General features: G+C 63.6%; 8 protein-coding genes across 8 annotated transcripts; 6 read left to right on the forward strand and 2 right to left on the reverse strand.

Annotated features, from left to right (window-relative positions):
- Positions 1–271: 271 nt before the first annotated feature.
- On the forward strand, positions 272–1,816 carry COLE_07751 (uncharacterized protein; the record flags this gene model as incomplete). The annotated part of the gene is made up of 1 exon (XM_018421252.2): positions 272–1,816. One exon carries the CDS (start codon positions 272–274, stop codon positions 1,814–1,816), a length of 1,545 nt encoding a protein of 514 aa, XP_018280491.1.
- A 50-nt stretch (positions 1,817–1,866) lies between these two features.
- Positions 1,867–2,733, reverse strand: COLE_07752 (uncharacterized protein; the record flags this gene model as incomplete). The annotated part of the gene is made up of 3 exons (XM_065626575.1): positions 1,867–2,138; positions 2,219–2,442; positions 2,693–2,733. 3 exons carry the CDS (start codon positions 2,731–2,733, stop codon positions 1,867–1,869), a joined length of 537 nt encoding a protein of 178 aa, XP_065482138.1.
- Positions 2,734–3,343: 610 nt separating this feature from the next.
- Positions 3,344–5,255, forward strand: COLE_07753 (uncharacterized protein; the record flags this gene model as incomplete). The annotated part of the gene is made up of 4 exons (XM_018425247.1): positions 3,344–3,407; positions 3,439–3,570; positions 3,605–4,405; positions 4,438–5,255. 4 exons carry the CDS (start codon positions 3,344–3,346, stop codon positions 5,253–5,255), a joined length of 1,815 nt encoding a protein of 604 aa, XP_018280489.1.
- Positions 5,256–5,365: 110 nt separating this feature from the next.
- Positions 5,366–6,284, reverse strand: COLE_07754 (uncharacterized protein; the record flags this gene model as incomplete). Its single annotated transcript, XM_018426511.2, has 2 exons — positions 5,366–6,021; positions 6,053–6,284. The coding sequence occupies 2 exons, from the start codon at positions 6,282–6,284 to the stop codon at positions 5,366–5,368; spliced, it is 888 nt and encodes a 295-aa protein (XP_018280488.2).
- A 2,092-nt stretch (positions 6,285–8,376) lies between these two features.
- COLE_07755 (uncharacterized protein) lies at positions 8,377–10,754 on the forward strand (the record flags this gene model as incomplete). Its single annotated transcript, XM_018426510.2, has 4 exons — positions 8,377–8,764; positions 8,804–8,974; positions 9,013–9,277; positions 9,311–10,754. The coding sequence occupies 4 exons, from the start codon at positions 8,377–8,379 to the stop codon at positions 10,752–10,754; spliced, it is 2,268 nt and encodes a 755-aa protein (XP_018280486.1).
- A 596-nt stretch (positions 10,755–11,350) lies between these two features.
- COLE_07756 (uncharacterized protein) lies at positions 11,351–11,970 on the forward strand (the record flags this gene model as incomplete). The annotated part of the gene is made up of 2 exons (XM_018427123.2): positions 11,351–11,773; positions 11,842–11,970. 2 exons carry the CDS (start codon positions 11,351–11,353, stop codon positions 11,968–11,970), a joined length of 552 nt encoding a protein of 183 aa, XP_018280485.1.
- A 1,024-nt stretch (positions 11,971–12,994) lies between these two features.
- COLE_07757 (uncharacterized protein) lies at positions 12,995–13,288 on the forward strand (the record flags this gene model as incomplete). The annotated part of the gene is made up of 1 exon (XM_018422588.2): positions 12,995–13,288. The coding sequence occupies one exon, from the start codon at positions 12,995–12,997 to the stop codon at positions 13,286–13,288; it is 294 nt and encodes a 97-aa protein (XP_018280484.1).
- Positions 13,289–15,881: 2,593 nt separating this feature from the next.
- On the forward strand, positions 15,882–18,685 carry COLE_07758 (uncharacterized protein; the record flags this gene model as incomplete). The annotated part of the gene is made up of 3 exons (XM_018422587.2): positions 15,882–15,960; positions 16,020–16,825; positions 16,871–18,685. 3 exons carry the CDS (start codon positions 15,882–15,884, stop codon positions 18,683–18,685), a joined length of 2,700 nt encoding a protein of 899 aa, XP_018280483.1.
- Positions 18,686–18,911: the final 226 nt, after the last annotated feature.

Consider the following 18,911-nt stretch of genomic DNA (forward strand, 5'->3'; position numbering starts at 1 on the left):
TCAACTTGTGCGGCCGCCGCCCCTTTCGTCATTGTCGATTCGATCATTCGATCCGCCAGGCACAGGCTAATCATGCTGATTACAATTCCCGGGCGCTGGATTAACCCGCCTAACCGTTCCTCCCTCTGCGCTTCTGAAATTTCAATCTCATCTTCAACAAACACCACAGCAACGAGAAGCAGCCAGTCGGCCTTGGCATACCTCACCCCGCTCCACATCTCGTGACTGCTGCATGCGCATTCTCGCCAGCACAGCCCAGCTTCGCAAAGTCATGGACCGGTACGCAGAGCTGTCACGCGAGCAGCTCGTCGCTCGCCTGTACGCGTACGAGAAACACGGCCCGCCTGCCAAGACGCCTGCGGCCGCGGCCGCTGCCGCTGCCGCTCCGTCTGCGACTGCGCCTGCGCCTACGCCGGCCGAATCCAAAAGCAGGAAGAAAAAGCACAAGGACGACGGGAAGACGTTCTCGTTCGGCGTCCACCCCACGCGCCACGTTGCGCTCCTCGTCGCGTATCATGGTTGGCCGTACTCGGGCCTCGCGATCCAGCCGACGAGCGCGTTCGACACGGTCGAGGGCGAGCTGCTGAAAGCTCTCGAGAAGTGTCGCCTCGTCGAGCCAGGCAAGGGGTGGGAGGGGTGCGGGTTCAGCCGCTGTGGGCGGACCGACCGCGGCGTGAGTGGCGAAGGGCAGGTGCTGAGCCTCTGGATCCGGAGTAATCGCAAGGAGGGGGACGGGGGGTATGCGCTCGGCGACGGGTGGCGTGCCGCCACGGAGGAGAAGCCGCCGAAGCCCGCCGCGGTGAAGGCGGAGCCTGAGGGGGGCGAGGCTGCTGAGGCTGAAGGATCAGAGTCGACGGCGAAGGCCAAGGCCAAGACGAAGAAGGAGCCCAAGCCGCAACCCAAGAGCGAGCCCGCCGAGATTGCCTACCCCCGCCTCCTGAACGGCGTCCTCCCACCCTCGATCCGCATTCTCGCTTGGTCGCCCGTCGCCGCCGACTTTGACTCGCGCTTCTCGACAGAATACAGGCACTACAAGTATGCGTTCCACCAGCACGCGATCCACGGCCGCCCCCCGCTCGACCTGCAGCGGATGGAGGAGGCCGCCGCGCTCCTGCTGGGCGAGCACGACTTCCGAAACTTCTGCAAGCTCGACGGCAGCAAGCAGATCGAGAACCACTCGCGGCGCGTCATCAAGGCGTGGTTCGAGCCCGGGCCCCTGCCGGACCAGATCGTCTTCAACCTCATCGGCACCGCCTTCCTGTGGCACCAGGTACGGCACATTATCGCCGTGCTCTTCCTCGTCGGCTCGGGGCTCGAGCAGCCCTCCATCGTCTCGGACCTGCTCGATGTCCACCGCTTCCCCGGCAAGCCGGGGTACAATATGGGGCATCCGCTGCCGCTGACGCTGCACCGGTGCGAGTACAAGCCGGGCACGTTGGACTGGCGCTTCGGGCCGTACGACGGGCCGTGGGGTGACCTCGAGGGCGAGGCGCGCGAGAAAGTCCGCGCCGAGGCTGAGACGGGCCTCGACCAGTTCGAGCGCCAGCTCGAGAGCGCGCGGCAGGAGGCCGAGATCCGCGCGTGGCAGGTCGGCGGCGCGCTGCGCCGCGTCAAAGAGGTGCTGGGCGAGCCCACGCTGCTCGAGGACACGAACCACGTCGTGACGGGTGCAGGCGAGACGTTCCACACCAAAACATGGCACCCGGTCGCCCAGCGCCCGATGGGAGACACACCCGAAACCACAAATCGCAAGTGGCGCGAGCAGAAGACGCGCACTGGCAAGCTGCCGGCGCACCTCAAGGCCGACGATGAGTAGATTTTTGGGTTCTCTGTCACACTAGTATTACATGTAAACCGCATCTAGATCTAGTGGTTCATCATGCGCATCCGGTCTGGGTGCACGCCTGGGTTGCCGCCGGGGGGCGGGCCCTGCTGCGGCGTAAAGTTGGGTGGGGGGCGGGTTGGGCCGCCACGGTTCTGCCCGGGAGGAGGGAAGGGAGGCATCACACCGCCAGGAGGGGGGAAAGGAGGAGGACCACCGCCACCGAACTGCTGGTTTTGTTGAGGCGGGAAAGGTGGACGCGGTGGGAAGGGAGGAGCAGCAGGTGCGCCGCCCTGGAACGGCGGGTAGGCGGAGCCTGAGGTTAGCGAGGTCGGCAAGAGTTGCGGCGTCCGCAATGAGAACGCCAGGCCCTGCAGCCAGCATCCATGTGCTTACCTCCCTGCGGTGCAGTCGCCATGGGGTTCATGAACCCAGCACCAAGGCGCATACTGGGTGCGGCGAACATTTGCGCGCGACCACCACCCTCGTGGCTGTTGACGATCTGGTCGATATGGCTCTGGGTTCCATCGCGGCCGAGGTTGGCGAAGTAGTCGCGCACGTTTGCGATGTGGTTGCGACCCGTGTTGTGCGCCTTGCGCGCGTTCATCGAGTCGTGCGTCCTGGTATGAGCGGCGCGCAACGAGCGCTGGTGCGCAAGGAGAGGCGTTTACGTCCTCTAGAGTCGACACGCGAGCCACCATTGAGACTCACAAATAGCTGCTGTCAGTTTGCCTGGGGTGGATTGACGGCCTCAACCACTCACATATCGCAGTAAGTGCAGGGCGAACCAAAGAATCAACAATCGGCGTAGAAAGAAGCGAGAGAGCAAGGAGCATCCGGAGAGGAGGCGGAAGGTGTCAGCATTCTTCTTCAGACTGTTTTGATACGTATTCGCAGTAGTACTTGCCCATGTTGACCGAGTGTTGTCGAGGATAGAGGCAGAAGAAGAAGAAGTGTCACCTGCAGCAACAACTGAGAGTTGCATCCAAGATCCAAGATGCAAGATGAGCGGGGGCCACGTGTATTTGGATCCGCTTGCTTGAGGCGTTCGAATCCCTGGCGGAGCAACCATGTCATCTGCGATGTGTGATGAATCTGGGCTTGCCACTCATGCCACCGCCCTCGTCGTCCTCAGCAGCCTCATATCCATGTCCATGTCGACGCGTTGCCTGCGCCACCTAGAACTTGCTGCTCACCGTCTAAGCGATGCTGCACCGCGTTCCATAAGCCAGGTGCGGGAGTGAGGCTTGATGGTAACGTCGCGAAGTTGTCAGGGCGGCAATTCCACTTATGCTCCACGCGTCTCGATTGCCACTCGGCTGAGCCTGAGCTTGGATGCTCCAGCACCACTTGCAGCACTTGCATCACATCTTTTCTTCACTCCTCTTCATCTCCTCAAGCCATCGGCGCGCCAGCGCTCACTCACATCACACTCTCGCCGATACACTCCCTCTCTCCCTTCGTCCCCAGGTTCATGAGCCCCGCGTAAGCCTGCGCGCTGCGCCCGTATTCACCTCCACCATGGGCGTCCCGGTAGCGCTGGCCATCGTCGTTGGCTTGGCCTGCTCGTTCATCCAGTCGCTCGGTGCGTCTCTTCTCTACAGCGCTAACACCAGGTCTCACGATCCAGCGCAAGTCGCACGTGCAAGACGAGGCCCTTCCGCTGGAGCAGCGCACACGCGCTGTGCGCCGCCCGCTTTGGATCGTCGGCTTCGCCATCTACATCTCCAGTAACATCTTTGGGTCCGGTGCGTCCATGCGTCTCTCTGGCGCTAACCTCAGTCTTCCAAATCGGTGCGCTTCCAATAGTCGTGCTTGCGCCGCTCGGTGGCGTGTCGCTGCTATGGAACAGCGTGCTCGCCCATGTCCTCCTTGGCGAGAGCTTCACCTCCGCTATGCTCCTCGGCACCGTGTTCATCGCCACCGGAGCAGTCCTCATCGCCATCTTTGGCGTCGTACCTGACGGCAACCACAGCCTGGACGAACTGCTGCGATTGTGGGCGCGCGGCCCTTTCATAGCCTTCTTCGTCATCATATGTCTCGCCATCGCATTGGTGCTCGCTGCCGCGCACATGACTGCATGGCGTGTGCAGCGGCGCGCGCAGCGTGGGGCTATCCGCCTCGACGATGCTCCGAGTAACTACGCCAGTCCGCAAGCCGAGGCCGCTATCCCCTTCCGGCCCGTTAGCGGGTCGCCGCAAGGTTCCATCTCGAGCATAAGTGGCATCGGCATCAACGAGAATGGAGCCGACAAGACCGTGCGCTTTGCCGAGCTCGAGCGGCCCGAAGACCGCACGCTCATGTTCTGCGGGCTCGCGTTTGCTGCGGCAAGCGGCACGCTGTCTGGCCTCTGCTTAGTGCTCGCCAAGTCTGCTGTCGAGCTTGTCATCGCCACCATCGAGCACTGGAGCACGGGCCGCGGCCAGAACGAGTTTGCACGTATTCAGACCTGGTTTTTGGTCGCGGGTCTCGTCGTCGCCGCCGTTCTCCAGCTCGTTTACCTCAACTACAGTCTGGCGTTTGCCTCGCCGGCTCTCATCTGTCCTCTTGCATTCTGCTTCTACAACCTGGCCTCGATCTTTGGTGCGTCCCCTCGTTGATCGAGCTGACAGCAGACGGGCTGGTCTACTATGACCAACTGGGACGGCTGAGCACGCATCAGGTCGTTCTTGTCTCCATTGGCGTCGCTGTCCTTCTCGTGGGAGTGTGGGCTGTTTCGGCCGTGCAGCCGACCGGCGACGGTGGCGTCGAGGTTGGCACATGGGCCGAGGAGGAGTGGGTGCACGACCACGAGACATGGTTCGAGGAGGCGGTGGTGGACGAGCCAGACGACGACGCGCACGAGGTGCTCGAGCCCGCGCACGGCGCCGTCACAGTCTCAGACGCGGACAGCACGCAGATACACGACCACGACCACCCCGTAAGCGCGCCGAGCGTGCGCTCCCCGCCGCCCAAGCTCAGCCGGATAGACGCAGCCGCGGCGGCCTCCGCCAACATCGGCACGGGGCCTTACACAGGCACAGGCAGCCCCGTGTCGCCGACACAGCCGCGCCGCCGTCGGCCGCGGTACGGCACGCTCATCCCCGACCTCGCGCCGACGGGTGGCCTGCCGACGGGCTTCGCGTTCGGGATCGGCGCCGCGTCGCCGGGCTTCGCGTTGCGCTCGAACAGCATCTCGCACCGCTCGCCGGCTATTCCACAGCGCTCGCCGTCCATCTCTCAGCGCCCGGCCCTCCCCTCCCCGTCGCAGAGGAGAGCGCGCGCCCAGTCCGAGGCTGGCGCCAGCAGACCGACGCGCACCAGAGTGCGCATGTCGCTGCCCGCCGGGCCGAGCGAAGACGTCGCGGCAACGCTGGCGGCATGGGACGACGCGCCGCCGCGGAGGACGATCATCGGGCGCATATTCGGGAGCGGCGGCGTCAGGCTGCCTTAATGTTGTATTAGTTCATGTGCTGCATGCTGCATTGATTGATAGCAAGGCCGTGCGCTTCGCGGTCGGCGTTGTCACTTCCGTCTCGCTGACTCCTGCACTCCCTCAGCCTGCTACAACCCGGCAAGGAAGCGCTCATACTCTTCCTCCGTCTGGTCCTTCTTCTCCTCGTCACCAAGTACGCGCCCCAATTTGTCCATAAGCCCCGGCCGTGCCGCGCGCACGCGCACACTGTCCCCGTCGGCATCTACGACGCCCGCCCCCGGCGTCGCATTGACCGTCACGCCGCCCGGGGCCCGCTTCCGCGCCGCGCGCGGCACAAACACTGTCACCTCTTTGCGCAAGTCGCGCAGCTGCGGCGCCGCGCTGATCGTTGCTGCTGCGGGCGCGGCTGCTGGTGCGGCGGGCCTCGGGCCGGAGACGGTGCCGGGCTTGGCGGGGAGAGAGGGCGGGCGGGGGGGAAGGGAGGACGGGCGGACGGGGAAGGATGGAGGGGGTGGTCGGACGGGCCGCGCGGGCGCGCCAGGTGCGCCGGGCTGCGCGGCGCCGGGCATCAGGTGGCCCCAGCCCGTACGTGGGGGTCGGGGGGGCGGGCGGAAGGGTGGGCGGACGGGGCGCGGCGGCGGGCCGGCGGGGAGGGGGATGTCGTCGCTGTCGTCGCTGTCGTCGCTATCGCTGTCGGCGTCGCTCTCGTCCGGCCGCGGGCCGTCGGGCATGACGATGTCGCTGTCCGAGTCAGAGTCGTCAGAGTCCGAGTCGTCGGACGGCGCTGGTGTCAGCGGTGAATGGAGAGAGCTTACGCCGCTCAGCATATGGCATGCCCGGCGGCGGCACGCCGAAGGGGTTGTACGTCGCGTCGTAGTATATGCTGCGCTTGGGATCGCGCAGCGTCCCGTCCGGATTGTAGAGGTGGGCGGTGGGGTCGGGCCGGGCCGCGCGCGGGCGCTCGCGCTGCTCGCGCTGTTCGCGCGTGTGGTACACCTTGTCCTTGGACTCGGGGTGTTCGGCGACGTACTTCTCCTTGAGCTTCATGACGTAGGCCAGCTCGCTCTCGAGCGTTGCGAGGCGCGCCTTGCCTTCGTCGTCGAGCGTGCGGGCCTTCAAGTGCGCAATGTCCGTCTCGAGGTCGCGCGTGTCCCGCCACACGGCTTGTTTCTCGCGCGTCTCCTTCCGCTGCGCCTTGTTTTTCTTCAGCTGCTTCGCTTTCTCCGCCTTGCCTAAAATTAGCGCTCGCTGTCAGAGTGGGACTCACGGAAGGCCTGCATGGGGTCGCCTGAGCCCTTCTTGCCCATTGTGCTGCAGTGTGGTAGGAGGGAGTACGAGATGAACTACACTGCGACAACAACAAGATGACGGACTTTCGAGAGACATTGTTGCGTCCCCCCATATAGCGGCTGTGGGTGGCGAATACCAGCTCCGCCCACGTCTTGGCCGAGCACGCCGTATCGTGCACAGACGGTAGCAACGCGAGGTATTACCGGGAGCTGCGCATCACAATCACTCGGTCATGCATCATCATCACCCCAGGACATGCATCCGTCAATGCACTCTCAGTCTATGTGTAGTGAGCCGCACGGGTGGGCGTCCAAAAATCCATACTCCCAATCGGTGCGGCGCCTCCTCATATGAGAGGAGGGTTTCCGACGTGTTTGCGTCGCATCTCACGCGGTCTTGCAGTTTCCGGCTGCTCGGTTTGCTAGTAAATCACTCTACTTCTTGCCGTAGCCGCGCTTCTTGCCCAGATCGAAGGGGATGTACTTGTACTTGATCATGTGCCTGCCGTCAGTACTGCTCTTCCTCGCGTGTCCTCGAACAAGCTCACTGGATCTGGCGGCGCATAGTTAGGGCAAACAGGACACAGAAGTAGATGAGCAAGATAGGCCAGTAAACAGGAACATCGGTCGCACGGGTGATGGTGCATGCGAGCGAGATGACAACGGCCTTGGTCGCCGAGTACCAGAACTTGAACTCTGAGAGTCAGCTCATTCCCCGAAATCTCGGCGCTGCACCCACCTGGAAGACGGCGGATGAAGGGGCGGAACTCCTCGTCGTCATTGTTGCTTGAGAAGCCCGAGAGAAGCCCGCGGATGCCGTCCGAGCTTTTGGGGCGCTCAGAGCCCGGAAGACCAGGCGCTCCCTCCTCGACGTCGTCGGCAGCGAGATCCGCCGCAAGCGACGGGTCAAAGCGCGGCTGGAGGAACGCGAGGAACAGGTTCAAGATGTAAATGCACAGCGCATCTGCCGTCAGCGACACCCGAGTTCCCACGCACACATGACAATGTACCATCCCTGTCGGACGACGACGCTGAGCGAAAACAGGATGAAGAGCGTCACGGTCCCGAGCCAACGCTCCATCGTGTGCGGCGTCGAGCGGTCCAGCAGCGCCTGCCAGCGGCGGGCGTAGACATTCGTGTTCTCCTTGAGTGCATCAAAGACATTTTTCTCCTCTGGCAGCCCACCGCGGATGCCCGCGCCCGTTCCGGGAACGTAGGAGGGGGCGGTGGCCATGCTGTGTGGCTGCATGCCCGCGAGTCCTGAGCGCATGGGGAAACCAGCGCCGGGACCAGCGGCGGGGGGAGGGGGCGATGCCGGCGAGGGGCCCTCTTGTGCGCCGGGGGCGGGGTAAGGGTTGACGTTGGGGTAGGCCTGGGCGGCGGTGGGCGGTGGTGGCTGCTGGATTGTCAGCTGGGGCGATCGGTGTGAGCAAGGAGAAGCGACTCACGTTCATGTTTACGAGAGAGGGGATGGGAAATGAGGAGATGGAGGAGAGTTGGAGATCGACGAGTTGAGGGTGAACGGGGGGGTGACACGTTATGCGACGCGTCCTTCCACGTGGCCTCATTTAGCTTATCAGTCAAAACCACGTGGTTTTCATATACAGGTGTAATTCCTTCGGGTCATCTGGATCAACAACAACACCTCGCCCTCGTAGCCTCCACTCGACTGTCTCTCGCCAGACTCTCATCATCATCTTAGCTCATTCTTCACATCCTGCATCGCATTCATCACCTCTTCTGTATTCGAATCAGCACACATCTACGTCTTCGACGTCTCTCTCCCTCTCAACTGCACCCCTCCCTCCCCTTCCACCGCTCGACAACCACCTTTCCCTCACTCCAGCACCATGGCACCGCGACCTTCGGGACCCCATCTCGCCCAGCGGCTACGCACACTCGCCCTCACCCAACCCCCCGCCTCAGCACTCTTCTATGCGTACCAGTATCGCGCCTACTTCCCTCCCACCGAGCTGGAGCACGACAGCGTCCACGTCCTCGCCCTCGTCCAGCTCGCGAGCGGAAACACCTACCCAGCGCTTGACCTCGTGCGGGAGTTTGCTGATGCGGACGCCGACCCCTCACACGACATACCAGACTACGAGAACGGTATTCCTGCTCGCCGCCCAGGCTGCTACGGGTGTGCTGTCATCGTCGCAAAGTGCTGCGCCAAGCTGGGACGGTACACGGAGGGCGAGGCAGTCCTGGATCGCGCGATACGACGCAGCGTGCCTTTGAGCAAGTCGCCGATCAGCGCACGGAGCACACTGACACCAGCACTCCCAAGTCACAACACCATTGAAACGGCCGCCACGGCATCGCTGCTCGCCGCTCAGCTCTCACATAAGAGCAAGGCCTCGACGCCAGGCACACCAATCGAGTACTACACACGGGCGCTCACCGATGACCCATGGCTGTGGGAGGCGTTTACGGGCCTCTGTGATATTGGTGAGTATTGCTGGACGAGGCGCTCTGGCTGACAACAGGCGCTGCGCCTCCTGCGGATGCCGTGTTCACCGACCCACCAAGTATGATGCGCACGTCGTCGTCGCAGCGAGCATCGCGGCAACCCACATTATCGCCGGGGCCCATGCCGCGTAGCTCTGCCTCTGAAGTTCCAAACTTTCTCAGCCGACGCCAATTGAGCCCGATTATGGGCGCACCTGCAAGCGCCAGCCTGTTCACTCCCGACGCAGGAGCAGGCGCCGTGCCGTCGCGTGTACACATGATGGGGAGCATGGCAGGGTGGGAGTGAGTTGCGATGCTGGAAAATACTGACTGCAGCTCTCCCGGTTCAGCCATGGGCGACACTACGTTCTCTGCAATGGGCGAGCCCACGAACGGGCGCGCTCGCATGCCGACTCTGATACAGCAGTTCATCCCTGGCCTGCGCTCGACGCCCGCGATGGAGCAAGGTCCCGCCAAGGCGCCACCAGCCATGAAGCGGCCTCGCGGAGGACACAACCTGAAGATGTCTGACACGCCTGTCGGCGGGATGGCGATCGAGTCGCGGCTCAACCGTGATCTACGGTCCATGGAGATCAACGGCGGCGACAAGATGCTCGATCCACCAGTGCGCCGCAGCTCGCGCCTAAACACGGGCAAGACGACGACGTCGCGCGTCACGACGCGCGAGAAGCGCTCGACGCGATCACAGTCCGTGGCGTCGTCGGGGTCGGGGCACGAGGCGAACCAGAACCAGGGAACGCTGGAGGCGCAAACCGCCGCGGCCGTAGACGAGTGGCTGCGCGACATCGTGCGCCGCTGCGGGCGCGTGTACCGCGCCCTGAGCCTCTACCAGTGCCGGGAGGCGCTAGCGGAGATTGATGCGCTCCCGCGCGAGCTGCAAGCGTCGCCGTTCGTGCTGCGGCTCATGGCGAAGAGCTTCTACTTCATGTCCGAGTACAAGAAGGGTGCGCGCGTGTTCCAGCGCCTGCTCGAGCTCGAGCCGTACACGCTGGCGCAGATGGACATGTACTCGACGCTCCTGTGGCACATGAACGACGCGACGGCGCTTTCGGACCTCTCGCAGCGCCTGATGAGCGTGGACCGGGAGAGCGCGGAGGCGTGGATCGCATCCGGCAACACGCTGAGCGTGTTGAAGCAGCACGAAGAAGCCGCGCGGCTCTTCCGGCGCGCAACGCAAGTCGACCCCGGCCGCGCGACGGCGTGGACGCTGTGCGGGCACGAAGCGTGGATGACGGAGGAGACGGACCGGGCGATCGCGTTCTACCGCACGGCGATCCGGACAGACGCGCGCGAACAGGCCGCATGGTATGGTTTGGGGCACGTGTATTTCCGCCAAGGGAAGTGGCGGCATGCAGAACACCACTTCCGGCGCGCGAGCGAGATCAACCCGTCGAGCGCGCCGCTGCTCTGCGCGCTCGGCGAGGCGCTCGAGCGCGGCGGCGACCTCGTGGGTGCGCTGGCCGAGTTTGACCGCGCCGTCGCGCTCGAGCACGACGTCGACCGGCTTGTGACGCGGTACAAGCGTGCGCGGGTGTTGATCGCGCTCGGGCGCGTGCAGGAGGGCATCACGGAGCTCGAGCCTGTCGCGCGCAGCGCGACGGACGAGCCGGACGTGCATCTGCTCCTGGGCAAGTGTTACCTCAAAATGCGCCGGAACGCGGACGCCGTCGTGGCATTCACGACGGCGCGCGAGATGGACCCCAAGCTCGAGGGCGCGGTGCGCAGCGTGCTGCGCGGCGGCGGCGTGGAGGAGCAGTAGTGCCGAGTCATGCCGAACGGCAGGTTCTGACGATGACATGTGCTCATAGCCACGGTATGCACTCTGTATGATGGGGCCCGACGAACACGGATGACGTCAAGCCTAGCTCCACAGACGTTCAGGACGAAGCCGCCTTCCATAGGCACGGTGGAGTGTCCAGAGCGGACTAGCGGGGGTACGGAGTGGCCAGACTTGCGACGCTGGATCCTGGAGAATGGAGCGGATTGACATACCGCGGGATGATGTGCGGCGGCGCTCGCGAAGCCGAGACGCCGAGCTGCTCGCGGCGGCAGGGCGCGACGGAGACTCCGTGGCGACTGCGATCTACAAGATCCGTGCGGGTCGGGATGGTGGAAGTGGGGGGAGGGAGGGGACACAGCGTGATGACGAGAGGGGCGTAGTGGAGGAGGAGGAGGAGGGAGGGAGGGAGGGAGGAGGGACCCGCGCATGGGGAGAGGAGGCGCGGAGGTGGAGGAGTGGAGGTGGTGCAGAGACGGAGAGGAGGACAGGCGCTATCACTGCATCACTGCATCACTGACTACTTGACGTGGAAACACGGCCTGTTTGGGCGACGAGCGGCGATCGCCGCGGCACGCATGGTGATCTGCTTGGGCAATTGTGGCGGTGACTACCCTTTCCCGCCAGACTCTACTCGTAGTAAGCGAGGTGGTATTTGGGCACCGTGGTGCCGAGTTGAGCGCTCCCTGCATGCCATTTCACTCCCGCCGCCACAGCACAGACCGGGCGTGGCGTGCATGGCGTGTATGGCGTGCGGGGCAACGTGCAAATCTGCGCCGACATGTCGTCCTGGAAATCTCCTGCAATCCTGCAAGACAAGCAACCTGCACGGCCTCCCCCCTTCACCTGACGGAGAGAGTTTCTATAGTAGACGCACTGGATCCTGTGATCCTGGGAGTACGATTCCAAACCCAACTTTGGTGTTTGCTTTCCCTCACCTACTTTCCTCCCTGCCGTCCTTAGCCGCAGGCATGAGCGCGGGCTGCACCCGGTGGCGTCAGGTATGAGGGCTGATGAGGCTTTGGGTTTGGCTTAGGATGTGGGGGTTCCGCGTGAGGCTGACTTGCAGCTAGCATGCCCCGCCAGTTGGCCGTGGGGTGGGCTGGGTGGCAGACGCCGCCGCTGGGAAATGGGGAGCCTCCGAGACCGGACTCATATCGTGGGCGTGCCTGTACCTCGAGGAGCATGGAGCAGCTGACTCTGTCCGTTCCGGACGGAGATTCACGTGTTTCGTCCGCCAAACAGACTGGTGAGCACGACTCTCCGCCGCGGACGAGCGGGTGCTGGGTGAACCGTGTGTCAAACGTGTCAAGCGTCTGTCTGGTCTGCGATCTGCGTGTCCTCGGCCCGCGGTCGCGGCGGCGGTCGCTTATCATATCGGAGGAGACGGCGGCCGAGGCGGACAGCTGGCGATGGCCGGCGGCGGTGAGAGTGGAAGCGTGCCTGGTTCCTGTGGATTGAGTGCCTTATTATTAGTCGTCCGTCTGCTCAGCTGGCTCGGTGATCGGGGACCGAGTCGGCGGATGCAGCCAAGCACGTAAAACGGAGGACGAGGCAGTGTCCGCCATGCCGCCGTGCCGCCGTGCCGCCATGCAACTGCGGCGGCGCGGGCAAGAAACAAAGCTCGGCAACAGACTTCGTGTCCCCCCTCGGCACCGTGGGCGGCCGGGTCGGCACGCTCGGGTCAGTCAGAGTCAGGCGGATCCGTCAGCATCGCTTTTTTGGGTGCTTGAGGATGGATGGCGAGCGACGAACGTGTTGTGAGCGGGATTCTCTTGTCACGGCTAGACGGTATCGATGGCTGGTGCATGGCTCGAGTGGCGCCGAGGAGATGGACAAGAAAGAGAGAGAGAGAGAGAGATGCGATCGATTGAGTGGATGGAGAGAGATGGCGAGGGAGGGAAGGTGGGAGAGGGGGGGGATACAGTCAGCTCAGGGCCGCACGGCAGCAAGTGGCCTTGACCCTGAATCCGCCGACCTGCGGGCATGCCCTTGACTCCCTGACCGAAGGGGCCACGGGGGATCGTCGATCAGAGTAGTATTTATCCAACCTCGCAGCGACTCACTTTCTCTCTCCTTCGTCACAACTCCATCTCGAGACTCCTCGACTACTCTAACTCGTCGTGCTCACGCACTCGCGCACTCGCACACTCGCACACTCGCACACTCGCACACCCATGTCCACCGGACTCGCACACACACCAACACCCCCCACTGCCACCATGTCCCGCCCCGCCTCCCGCGCCATGAGCGTGTCCGCCGCCCACGCACTCCACTTCCAGATCCCCAAGATGCCCACACCCACCCCGCCCTCGCTTCTCAAGCGCCAGCTCTCCATCTCGCCGCGCATGACCCCGCGCCCCACGTCCCCCGCGACACCGGGCTCGCGCCGCACCGAGGTGCCGCCGCGCAGTCCTACGCGCCCACGCCCGTCGCCCACCCCCGCGGCAGTCGAAGTCAACGAGTTTGAGGCGACGTTTCGCGCCGCACGGCCCGTGTCTGCCGCCGCGACCTAGCGAGCGACAGTGAACGAACGAGCGGGCGAATACACGACTCTTTTTTTGGGATTTCTTTGGGCTTTGGGACACGCACATCAACACACTGTACTATATCAATCATGGCATTACGAGGGCAACGAGGGCAACGAGGGCCGGCGGGCGCGAGCATACGACGGCACGAAGATTACGCAACTGTTGGGCACAGGTCACATATAGTCACTATACATGTTAGACGGTATCATGTGCAGACAGTGGCGAGGGCGGTGTGAGAGGCTGGGGGGCGAAGAGGAGGAGAGGAGACGACTGATGATTGCACGCACTGACCAGTTGGCCAGATCGATCTACCTTGGAGGCGGTCATGGCGAACAGCGCCACGGAGATGTGCCACTACGCCACGGAGCATGGGCGGTGCCACCGATGCCAGCCATGCCAGCCATGCAAGTGCCTACGAGCCGCCAGCCGTCAGCCCGCGAGATCACCACGACGCCCCATATCGTACACTCGTTCCTCGGTTCAGCACGCTGCACACCCGCATCCTCTCCCTCCTTCTCCTCTCTCCTTCGTTTTATTGCAATCCTTCTGCTGTCCGTACTCCCCGCACCCTCTATGTGCAGTCCGAGATCAAGTCCGAGTGTTGTCTGCTGTCTTGTGTGGCACGCATTGGCCACACACCCCCGCCGGCCTCAGCCAGCCAGCCGAGGCACAATACCCCCACGTTCGACTCGACAACACCCGCACTCGCACTGGCACTCGCATGCTCACACCTCTCGCCTCGCGTCGCCAAGCATATCCGCAGCCGCATCCGAGACATTGTCTCATCGCCCGGGTGACTGGCAGCGCAGCGGGCGGGATACGACGTCTTGATTTCTCAAACGCAAAGATAAGGCCGAGGGCACCGCCACATCGTTACAGTGCTCCGTTTCTCACTCGGACAACCACGACCAAGCCAACAGTCGCACCCACGCGCTGATTGATAACTCTGCGTCCCCTCTCACAAGGTGGCCGCATGGAATCGGACGCCCGCCGACTTGTCCGATCCCTGCGCGGGCGGGGGACGCCGATCACGCCTGAAACGGGCGAGGATGGGCGAGGATCAGTGCCTGAAAGTCTTGGGCAAGGGGAAAGGGCGCAGGGCGCAGGGCGCAGGGGGAAGGGCGCAGGGGCAAAGCGAGTTTCGCTTCGCCGCCCCTCATTCCGACTGAATTTCGGGCGTTCATTAACACCATCAATGGGAACGTGGCTCTCTGGCTCTCTGGCTCTCTGGCTCTCTGGCGAGTGTCGAGCTCGGATTCCGGCCCGTCCGAGCGGCCGAATGCTCGGCGCAAGCAGCCGCGCAAACCGTACGCGGCCGGTGTGGCGGCCATTGTCTAATGTGGCGTCCACTGGTGATACTCGCAGCAGCCCGAGCCAATGCCATCTTCGGCCGTAGCCGTAGCCGTAGCCGTAGGCCGTCGGACAATGCACCATTGTCCTGTCCTCTCCCTCGCCATTGTCCGACGCTGCGGCGTGGTGGCCTTGGCCAATTCCAGCTCGGCGCCACGCTGCGGCCTCCTCCCGCCCCGCCGCCCACCGCCCGCCGCCGACATTACCACAAGCGCCGAATAAGCAGCAATGTACTCAATTACATACCTGGTACCCACCTCGATCGCCCGCTGGCCCGCTGGCCGCTGGCCGCCGGCCGCTGCAATCAATCAGGCTCAATGGCTCATCCTTCCGCTCTCACGGTGGAGTCGGGGCCAACCCTGCCCACGACCCACGGTGGAGCGGCGAGCGCGCGAGGGTGGGAATATTCTCGCTATTTCCGAGATACGTGTCGCGCTTGCGCTGTCGCACATCCTCGGTCTCGTCCCTTGTGCCCGAGCGTCTCGTTTGCGCTACCATAGAACTGATGCAGTTCGCCCGTCTGTCATAGACTCTCCGAACGGCACCTAGCACAGGTGTATGCAGATGAAAGTCCGACACCACGGTGCGAGGACGTGAGGACGTGCCCGACTCGGAGCTGGAGCACTGGAAAAGAGTCCGAGGTCGGTGCGGCCACGCGAACCACGCGAGCCACACGCCCCCGCCACGTGCTTTTCATCAGCGATGATTGGCCAGATTCGACCCGAGATTTCTGGAGTGTGGCGGAATGACGTCGATGATGCGAGAAAGATGCCGTGAGCACCCGGTATCTCTGTCATTTCTCATCTGCTCAACGCTTCAGCTCTCCAGCTGGCTGAGCGGCCAAGTAGTAGGGTTTACCGAGGAATCCAGAACACGCGCGCGATTCCGCATAGCTCATTGTCTTCCCAGGCTGCTCCTGATCTCCACCTCTCGTCGACATCATCGCCCCCCGTGGGCTGTTCGAGACTGCTCTCTCGGCCAATAGAGCCTCGGCTGGCCTCGCTCATCCTCTCCGTCACTGCCGCTCCTCCTCCCACGCCCTCAACTATATCTAACGCTGCTCTCTCCCCCTCTCTCCTCTCCTCTCCTCTCTCCCCACTACTCAGCTCTCACACGCTCATACCCACTTGGATCACCACATCCACTCCCACACCCACTAAACTCTCTCCCCCCTATCCACGTCCTCCCTCTCCCCTCCCCCCCCCACCCGCACCCCCACCCGCCCATCATGGAGAACTTCACAGACAAGTCTTCCGAGGCCATCAAGACCTCGATGGAGAAGGCCGAGGAGATGGGCAACTCGCAAGGCAAGTTTCCTCCTCAACTGACCCCCGAACCACCCCACCAACAATCCCGCTAACACCAGTCCACCCCCTCCACCTTATCGCTGCTCTCTGGGACGAGTCCACCGCCGACAACATGAACTCGTCAGCACCAACACTGCTCCGCGGGAGTCTTGAGAAGATCGGCGGCAACTCGACCGCCTTCCAGCGCCAGCTGTTCAGCCGTCTCACCAAACTCCCCGTCGTTGAGCCCGCCCCCGACCCCCCGATCCCACTCACAAACTCGTACCACGCCGTGCTCAAGGAGGCGCAGAAGCTCCAGAAGGACAACGGCGACAAGTTTGTCGCCGTCGACCATCTCGTCATCGCACTCGCCCACGTCGACCACTCGGAGCTCAAAGACCTCCTCAAGGCCGCCGGCGTGACGGCCAAGGACCTCGAAGCCGAGATCAAAGTCAAGCGCGGGACACGCAAGGCGGACTCGCGCGGCGCCGAGGGCCAGTTCGAAGCCCTCAAGAAGTACTGTGTCGACTACACCGAGCTCGCGGCCGAGGGCAAGCTCGACCCCGTCATCGGGCGCGACAACGAGATCCGTCGGGTCATCCGCATCCTCGCCCGCCGCACAAAGGGCAACCCCGTCCTCATCGGCGAGCCGGGTGTCGGAAAGACCGCCATTTGCGAGGGGTTAGCACAGCGCATCGTCGACCGCGACGTGCCCGCCTCCCTCCTCTGCCGCCTCCTCGCACTCGACATGGGCGCGCTCATGGCCGGCGCAAAGTACAAGGGCGAGTACGAGGAGCGCGTCAAGGCCGTGCTCTCGGAGATCGAGAAGGCAGGCGACGAGGGCGACCCGATTATTCTATTTATTGATGAAGTGCACTTGATCATGGTTCGTCCTCGTGTGACTGTTCAAACTCATCGCTAACAATAACAGGCAGGCAAGGACAGCAGCGGCGGCATGGACGCAGCCAACCTCCTCAAGCCCATGCTCGCCCGCGGCAAGCTCAAGGTCATCGGTGCAACCACGCTCAACGAATACCGCGAGTACATCGAGAAGGACTCGGCGTTTGAGCGCCGCTTCGCGCAAGTCATCGTCGAGGAGCCGTCTGTCGCCGACACTGTCGCCATCATGCGCGGCATCCGCGAAAAATACGAGACCCACCACGGCGTGCGCATCATGGACTCTGCGCTCGTGCTCGCCGCCCAGCTCGCGAAGCAGTACCTCACCGCGCGCCGGCTGCCAGACTCGGCCATCGACCTGCTCGACGAGGCCGCGAGTGCCGTCAAGGTCGCGCGCGAGACGCGGCCCGAAGCGATCGATGTGCTCGAGCGCCAGAAGCTCGGCGTCGAAGTCGAGATCCACGCGCTCGAGCGCGAGAAGGACGCCGCGTCCAAAGAGCGCCTGGCGCAGGCCAAGAAGACAATCGCCGAGATCAACGACAAGCTCAAGCCGCTCAAGAAGGAGTACGAGAACGAGAAGCGGCTCGGCGACCAGATCCACGAGCTGCGGCGCAAGATTGACGAGCTGCGCGCCAAGGCTGACGACGCCGAGCGGCGCTACGACCTCGCCACCGCCGCGGATATCCGGTACACGGCGATCCCGCAGCGCGAAGCCAAGCTCAAGGAGCTGCAAGCGCGCGAGGACGAGCGCGGCTCGCTGCAGGAGGTGACGCCGGAGATGATTGCCGAAATCGTCGCCAAATGGACAGGCGTGCCCGTCGCGCGCCTCGTCGAGACGGAGAAGCAGAAGCTGCTGCACCTCGAAAAGCTCCTCTCCAAGAAAGTCATCGGGCAGCCCGAGGCCGTCAAGGCCGTCGCGAACGCGATCCGCCTCAACCGTTCCGGCCTGTCGAACCAGAACCGGCCGATTGCGAGCTTCCTCCTCGTCGGCCCCTCGGGCACGGGCAAGACGCTGCTCGCCAAGACGCTCGCCAAGGTCATGTTCAACTCGGAGGACGCAATGGTGCGCATCGACGCGTCCGAGTATTCGGAGCGGCACGCGATTTCGCGCCTCATCGGCGCCGGGCCAGGCTACATCGGCCACGAAAGCGGCGGGCAGCTCACGGAAGCGGTGCGCCGCAAGCCGTACTCTCTCATCCTGATCGATGAGATCGAGAAGGCCGCGCGCGAGTTCCACCAGCTCTTCCTGCAGGTCCTCGACGACGGGCGCCTGACGGACGGCAAGGGCCGCGTCGTCGACTTCCGCAACACGATCATCATGATGACCTCGAACACGGGCTCGGCGTACCTGAACGAAAACCCGTCCGAAGGCGCCGTGCCGAAAGCCACGCGCGACAAAGTCATGGGCGCGATCCAAGCGACTTTCCCCCCCGAATTCATCAACCGCATCGACGAGATCATCATGTACCGCTCGCTGTCGCGCGCCGACATGCGGCGCGTTGTGGCCGTGCGCCTGCGCGAGATCCAAGAACGCCTCGACGTGAACAACAAGAAGATCCGCGTCGTGTGCGACGACAGCGCCCTCGAGTGGCTCGCGAACGCGGGCTACTCGCCGATGTATGGCGCGCGCCCGCTCGGCCGCCTCATCCAGCACGAGATCCTCAACCCCCTCTCCAAGCTGATTCTGCAGGGGCGCGTGCGCGACGGCGAAGACGCACACGTCACTACAGACCACGTCAAGAACCGGCTCGTCGTCGTGCCGAACCACGACAACGTCGAGCACCCCGACGACGACGACTTTTCGGACGACGACGACCCCATGGACGTCGAGATCGAGGAGGTCGATTAGGACAGCGCCGGGCGGCGGGGTACAAAAATTCCGGACGGGCGTAAAGCCCACAAGCATAAGAACGAGGATTCCGAGGCCGAGGCGCCAAAGAAGGCTCCCAAGAGGCGCGCGAAGAGGTGAGGGAGTGTATAGGCTAGTAAAGGACGATTGTGTATGCATAGGTTGTGTCAGGTTGCGCAGTCAAGTCGTGCAAGTGGGAGAGGGAGGATTAGAAAGAGGAACTCCG

Source organism: Cutaneotrichosporon oleaginosum (assembly GCF_008065305.1).
Source record: "Cutaneotrichosporon oleaginosum strain ATCC 20508 chromosome Unknown ATCC20508_contig08, whole genome shotgun sequence".
NCBI lineage: Eukaryota > Fungi > Basidiomycota > Tremellomycetes > Trichosporonales > Trichosporonaceae > Cutaneotrichosporon > Cutaneotrichosporon oleaginosum.